Genomic DNA, 7,932 nt, shown 5'->3' with positions numbered 1-7,932 from the left:
CTGTTCTGTCCTGCAAAGTCACTGGAAATAGACTGAGAGCGGAAGATTTTTGTGTACTACAGCTCTAGAGGTAATTAAAGGGGCCCTAGTGGCACAGAGTGAACTCACCTGCTAACCAAAAAAGGTGTCCACATGAATCCACTGATCATGCCCAGGGGACAGACCCGGTCATCTGCTCCCATAGAGATGACAGCTTTGGAGACCCTACAGGACAATTCCACTCTGTCGTAGAGTCCCTATCAGCTGGAATTGACTTGACAGCAATAGGTTTGGAAGCAATGAAACGCTCAATTTATTTTTAGCCTATAGTTACATATTTTTTTTCCATTGGAACAGAAAATTCCATAGATCACAGCAATTTTTTTGAAATATGGGAGACACTAACTTCACGTTCAAAGATTGAAAGGCATTTAAATGTTAGAAGGTCAGATTCTCGTGATTAGCATATTGATAATATCACCCTTGGCTACATTATCTACATTGTATTGACTGCATGTAATTTTGTCCCCATTGGTTTCCTAGGCTTTTATTTGCAAAATGAAGACAATTGTACCTATATTATTAAAGTATAGCACCTTATTACATGAGTAAAAGATACTCTTTCAGGTGCCATCGTTGCAATAAATTGTGTTTTTCTAGACAGGATAGAGATACCTGATTTTTATTTGGATGATTGAATTCTCTTGTTGTATTATATAAAATAAATAGCCTATTTAGACTAGTATAGCATGGAATTTGTAGCCAATTACAAATTACTAGGCTTTCAGAGTCTGCTTTATTTGACCAGCTATGTATTTTATATAATTTGGGGATTTAAAAAAATGTAACCAATGTATTAAAACATAAAAACCATCTTTATAAGTCTGTGGAAACATATGACAATAACCTGCTTTCTGTATCTAGGTCCTGGGAACACCAACAAGGGAGCAAATTAGAGAAATGAATCCAAATTACACAGAATTCAAATTCCCTCAAATTAAGGCACATCCTTGGACAAAGGTGAGTCAAAATATACATATATGTAAATGCATTGACCAGTAGTTGACCAAAATATGAGTTTCTCGTTGTTCTTAAACTAGATTATTTTGAGTCCAGATAGCTGCCTAGAGTGTAAAACACACAGCAGTTCTGCATGTGAAGATAATTGAAATATGTGTCAGCATTTCATTGAAAGTATATAGTTTCGTTACCAGTGATTTCCTGTTGACATTCTAGCTTGATTTTTATTTACAAGGTGAGGAACAGTGCACCTACATTTTTAAAATTTGACTAGAAGCAAGATTTTATGTATGAATTTTGACTGTACCTGTGTAAAGTAAAAGGGAGTTGTTTCTTATTTTTAAAATTAATAGGTACTTATGCCAATATCATATATGATAATATTTCATGGTTGGTTTTTTTCACTATTAAAATATAGACCTGTTGTAGATGATTTTGTTTTTCTCCTCTTTGCTATTGGTGCTTTGGGAGGAGGAATAAACAGCGGGTTGATCTTGCTGGGCATACACATGGGAAGTCATTGTTATACTAGCTGTTGTAAAGTTTCACCTCAACATCAGATAACATGAAGCCCAAAGAGCACAAACAGTAATTTACCCAGGAGACTACATCTTTTAAAAATGAATTTTCCTTTGGTATTTACTTGAAGGGATTAAAGTAAGAGATTTTATTTTGTAAATGTCTTACACTACCTTCATTCATTAGATTAAGTGTACAGGGGGTATCTGAACAGGATTTACAGTGAGAATGAATCACTAACCTTTTCATTTCGAAGAAAAAGAAATTTAGACCACAGATACTGAGTTATCTAAAATTGCAAAGGTAGTTGTGACAATGTCAGGATTAAACTAATCCTTTTTAATGCTCAATTTTTAAAACTTCTCATCATGTACCATGCTCTCTTCCTATCCCCCATCCTCATTTTATAATTCAGTTTACATCTCGTTGGATTTTGTGTGTGTGTGGATTAGAATCGACCAGTTTTTAAATATATATTTCATTTAGAGACTTTCCATATTTAAAAATATATCTGTAATAGTTTGTACTGATCATGACTGAATGTGTTTAATTAGTTCTAAATCTTTTACAGTGAGGGGTGAAATAATTAAGGGGAGTCGATGAAATAGAGTCCCTGGGTGGTGCAAATAGTTCACACACTCCACTGGTAGCTGAAAGATTAGAGGTTTCAATCCACTCAGAGATACCTCAGAAGAATAGTCTGGCAGTCTGCTTCTGAAAAGATCAATGTAAATTCCTATTGCGCACAGTCCTGCTCTGATGCAGGTGGCGTTGCCTTGGTCAGAATCAACTTGCTTAATAGCAACTGGATGTGTTAATTGGTAAATTTCTTTATGTTCATTAGACTCAAAGTCTGCGGCTCTCTCTCTTTAAACTGTATTATAATTCCATTTACTTTCCTTCAGATTCACACATTACCTCTCTTCAGAAGATCCTCTTGTTATTCATTAATCTCTTTGTCATTATTCTTTTATTTAGAATAAGATATCTCAATATTAGTTTTAGAATTAAAAGTTGTAACTTCCACAGACCAAGAGACCAAGATGCTGTGGCTCCCCCTCTAATACTTAAGATAAATATTAAACATTCCAAATGTTCTTTGATTTTTGTACCCAAGTCTTCATTTGAATGTGGTCAGAAGATTCTTAAGGGTTCTCAACTGGCTCTAAACCCACATAATCCCAAGTTGCGTATTTAGATATAGGAACCCAGTTACAGGACGAATCTGTTAAACTCAAAGGGTATAGTTTGAGTGCATTAAAGTTGCCCCAAGTAAAGGGATTTGTCATCAGTAAAGGGATCTGTAGTGCAATATGATTTCAACCAGGTTAAGGACAACAAACAGTTGCTGTGGAGTCAACTCTGACTCTGGCGCCCCCCATATGTTACAGTAGGGTTTACGTTGGCTGTGATGTTTCAGAAGGATCGCCAGCTCGGTCTTTTGTGGACTTCATTGCGAACTCAAACCTCCAGCCTCTTGGTTAGCAGCTGAGCATGTTAATCAGTTGCTCCACTCAGGTATTTACGAAGAAATATTACAAAATCCTAATAGTAGTTTGGTGAGAAGAGTATGGGTGGTTTTCTTTGTTCTGCTTTTCCATATTTCTATATTTCTTTTAATAAGTATGCTTGTTGGTTCATGTTTTCATTTAAGAATGAAACTGTGTGTGTAATCTGTATCACATATTATCCTTAATACAAATTTTATTCCAAATGTAATGTTGAAATTGAGGACATGAAATTCCGTTTAACTGTTCCCATCTTAATTTCTTTCTTTTTAAATAAATTTCTCCCCCTTATTAGTGTTTGCTATGTTCACTTGTTTCCCCCTGGTTTATATCTAATGCAAGTTTTAGTGCAAGTGAACTGTGAGGAATGGTTGTTTATACTGAAAACAGAGCCAACAGAAGAGCTGTGGTATGTGTGTCTGTCTTGCTCTTCCATTGCTCTTGGAGATGTTTCTCTACCTTACACGAATGCTTTTCAAACTTGAATAATACATATTATAAAGTCCTTTCATTTGTTTTATTTAGATTTCCATTCCTAGACGCTTATGTAGAATAATGACTCACTTCTCCCACCATTTTGTTTGTAAAAACTGAAGTTTTCACATAGTAATGGTGTTAACTTATTTGGTTATCACTTGGTACAAAGGTATGAAGTGCAGTTATGTTAATTTCCCATTAGCGAGCACACACCTAAAGTGGTGATGTTTAGTTGTAAACACAACAAATTTAACCACAGCAATTCCCTGGTGTTTCTCTCGGCAGATGATCCAGATTATGGTTTATATTGAGTTTTGAATAGGTTTTTATCAATATCAAAATGAAAACTTTACATTCTTAGAGAGCATTCAGCCTTATCTTCCCCTGTTATGAGTTAAAAACAACACGCTGCCGTCAAGTCCATTATAATACATAGCCATTCTGTACGCTAGGACCGAGTGGAACTGCTCCCTGGGGATGCCAGGCTGTACATCTCTATGGGCACTGGCAGCCATCAACCTTTCAGCTAGTAGCCCAATACTTAACCCAGTGTGCCACCAGGACTACTTTCTATTGTGATAGTGAATGCTAGCTTGAGAAATGCTCTTATGCTAAGCAGTCAATAGATTTGCTTAAACATTAGCCACATGCACTTTGCCATTGGGTTCCAGCAGGTATTTTCAATCTTAGTGACCTCATGTTCTCTGAAAGGAGATTGCCTTTTGCCCGTGGACGAGAAGGAAACAGGAGTGTGCAACAGGAGCTGCTGTGCCTTTCTTATTGTTTTCTGTTAGAGGAGCCACTTCCTGAAGCTCTGGGCATTTGAGTCCTGGTCTCCTATACTAACGTCTAGTGCAGCAGGATCCCGAGAATCTGCCCAAGTTAGGCAGAAATCAAGATCCAGTGGGAAATGGCTTCCATGGGGACACTGATGAAGGCAATGTAGGTCTGTAGGATAGAAAATGGAAAAGCAAAAACAATAAGATGATCCAATTGTAGTAAATGTCAAGAATGCTGAAGACATTTTTTAAATCCAATAAGTTGCCCCTGACTTTTACATAATCAAAACAACGAAAAATAAATAAATGAATAAAAATTAAAAATTAAAAAAAAATAAAAACAACCTAATTGATGGATAATCACATGTGGCTTAATTAGGAAATAAAGTAGGTGTGGAATTTTGAAACAGGACCGTTATCAGGAGGCAGAGGCAGTGGGAAATAATGGAAATCCTCTGCATTGGTGTTCACATTTTTCCAGAGAATAAAAACTAGATGAAAGGCAAAGGGAATGATACACCAGTAGATTGCAAACTAAATAAGAGATGGAGTTTGGAAGAAGACGAGAAGCTTAGATTCTTGGCGGCGTGGCTAAAAGACCAGCTGTCGACATGAAGTGGGAATCTCATCCAAGGTCCGCTCCTCTTACTCTCTGTGTCCCATCTTTTGGTTTTGTTTTTCTTCTGTAAGCTAACTGTTACCTGCTCTGTTCTCTTGAAAAGAGAATTGAATTATGCACATAAAAGATTCTCTCTCTTTTTAGCTCGGAATAAAGGAGAAGATTCTATCAATATAATTCTCTAAAGCTGCCCTCTTCTCAACATCTCTACTCACCTCACCTTACTTTAGGCCACTGTTGTTATCAGAATTGTTAAAGCAACCTCCTGCCTCCTGACTGATGGATTTCCTTTCTTCAGATTCACACCCTTTTAATCCAGCCTTTCGTTGCTGCCCTAGTTAGCTTTCTTAAAAGCATGTGTGACACTGTCACTCTATTAATATTTTTCAGTGGCTTCTTACTGCCTTTTGGAAAATTTGAATTCAAGGGTGATTCTGCAGCCCAGTTTGTGTTTGGTGCACGAGGGAAATTATTTGCACGCTCCTTCGCTCTCACATCTGTACTGGTTTGGATGACAAGTTAATGCAGTCATCTATTCCTGATATTACTTTCTGCCTTTTCCAGAAAAACAGATTTAGCTCTTGTCTTTCTGAACCTTCTCTGAGGCACCTAGTGGCTTGAACCCTTTCCTGAATTCTCCAGCTTCCTTCCTCTTTAAATGTATATAATTAGCCAGTGAATTTTAAAAGTTTGTGTTTAGTTAGGGTAGACTAGGTGTTTCTACTAAGATTATATTATAATAGATTTATGAGTTTTCTCCTAAATTTTGATGGTCTGATTCTGCCAACCTTCCCCCTCCCTCCTTAAAGTTCTATAAAATTAAAAAATGGCATTTATCTTTGTAATAAGTAATTCTCTTGAGGTAAATTAAGGTAATACAGATGTCTGCATATTTTTTCAGAATAATGAAAGCCATTAGTTATATGACTAGTTAGCGAAAGGAGGTAGAGTAGATCATCTCAGGGGCCCTAGTCTCTTAAAACTGGGTGACGTGGCTAATATGTCAGCTACATATGGGAGTGCTGTCCAGCTGGTGGCCCCCTTTGAAGAGGTCGTCAGTCATGCTGAATTTTGTGATCTAATCAAACTGTTCTGATTGTTGCCCAGAGAAAACACAGTCATTGCCGCTCCTCTCCGCTTCTGTTTTTTCCCTCATTTAGGATGGTCTTCTAATTCTTCTCTGCCTCTTGTGTGCCATCAAGTTGATCTGATTCATAGTAACCCTATAGAACAGGCCAGAACTGCCCCATGAGGTTTCCTAGACTGCAAATCCTCACAGAAGCAGAGTGTCACATTTTTCTTCCATGAGCAGCTGATGATTTTGACCCGGGGTTCCTTATATCTACAAGGAAGCTTCAAAAAATTCATGGGAAAGTTATATTAATTTTTAATTCCATTTTTCCATAAACTTTTTGAAGCCCCCAGGTCTTGATTTCTGTTTTGTAAAAATAGTGATACTACAGATAACAAATTAGGTGTGCCTCAAAAGATGTGTTGTCAAGTTTTTTACAAATTTACTCATTTACTTAATAATAGCTAAGTATGTACGATATATGGAACCACAAGTGATTGGATAAATATTTCAAGGAAATGTTATTTACAAAAATCAATTCTTACATATTTGATTTCTTAGAACATAATTTCAAATGGGTATTTCTATCTAGTAAAACAAGCAGGAAATTTAATTCTGATCACGTTTCAGCTATGAAAAGAATCAGATCAAATTGAACCAACTATTATAATTCCCTGTGCTTATTGCTAAACAAAAAATTCACCATATTTTTTGATACTTTCTTTATAATCGTCTTCTTTTCCTATGCTTTTTGATGTAAGATTTTTCAGAATTCAGAATACCTACTTGTTCCAATAATTAAATATAGTTCAGCATATTGCCAATCCACCTGCACCCCTACCCCCCTCAAAAGTCCTCAAAATGCTTCCGGAGGGACCTAGAGAGCACAGAATTACAAAATAAAAATTGTTCTGAAACGTCTCAGTGATGCATTTACCTGCCTTTTCTGGTCTCTCTTACTCAGCGGTTCTAAACCTGTCGGTTGCGACCCCTTTGTGGGGGTCGAACGACCCTTTCACAGGGGTCGCCCAATTCATAACAGAAGCAAACTTACCATGAAGAAGTAGCACTGAAAATAATTTTGTGGTTTGGGGGGGGTCACCACCACATGAGGAACGTATTACAGGGTCATGGCATGAGGAAGGTTGAGACCACTGCTCTCACTCGTTTCATTTGTGTGTGTTCCATGGGGCCGAAGACCATGCTGGGAGTTGCAGTTCTTTCTTAAGGTGCCTCTTGCCGGTTGTTCTGTTGCTAACAGTGAATCCATTTTATGTTTTACTCAGCCATGAACACTCACTCTGCTTACCTATTATCACTTGTCTCATATGCACATCTACTGTATTCTACACTTAAATTTCTACCTACATCTTTATTAGTGCTGGAATAATCACTTCTTTTCCAATGTCCATTTTCCTACATGAGTAGGCTTCCTCACACTCTTAGCACATTAGCTAAACTCTCATCTCTTTACCAGAAACGTAGACGTATTAAAATCCAGCTGTTGGAGTACTTAATCCTTATGTAAGGAGTCAGTGGGTAGAAAAATAGTTAAGGTCACAGCCATCAGTCAAAAGATTGGTGGTTTACACCATCAAGAGGCTCCTCATAAGACATGCCTGGCAATCTTGGGAACATTCTAGAATAGTTCTACTCCGCACACATGGTCATACATGGAATCAACTTGATGGCAATTAACCCCAGTTCATATAGGTAAGAAATAATATAACAAGGGAAGAATGCTAAGACACAGGCTTAAAGACTACTTAGGGATGGGTCAGAGGATCTGGTAGGGGATGGAACATAAAAGAGAGCAAATTTTTAAAAAATCTTTATTAAGTCCTATCTCCTATAACATTGCTGGGCTGGATATCATAAAGGCTGTCCTTGAAAAGCATTCAAGCGATACAAGCAACTCAATTGAAGTAAATATTGAGTAATATGAAATACCATAAAATC

At 37.1% G+C, this 7,932-nt stretch overlaps 1 protein-coding gene across 3 annotated transcripts in view; it reads left to right on the top strand.

The window, feature by feature from the left end:
- The window catches only part of GSK3B (glycogen synthase kinase 3 beta), a 202,156-nt gene that overhangs the window by 162,679 nt on the left and 31,545 nt on the right, over window positions 1–7,932 (top strand). For all 3 annotated transcript variants that reach the window (XM_045294219.1, XM_004709801.2, XM_004709800.2), the window contains exon 8: window positions 904–999. In XM_045294219.1, coding sequence (XP_045150154.1) covers window positions 904–999 — 96 coding nt within the window. The remainder of the gene's footprint in view (window positions 1–903; window positions 1,000–7,932) is intronic.

The sequence above is a fragment of the Echinops telfairi genome, unplaced genomic scaffold (genome assembly GCF_000313985.2).
Source record: "Echinops telfairi isolate 266 unplaced genomic scaffold, ASM31398v2 ScPeMD7_3509;HRSCAF=4178, whole genome shotgun sequence".
Classification (NCBI taxonomy): Eukaryota; Metazoa; Chordata; class Mammalia; order Afrosoricida; family Tenrecidae; genus Echinops; species Echinops telfairi.
Note: the sequence above shows the minus strand (reverse complement) of the source record. Positions and strands in the feature narration are given on the sequence as shown.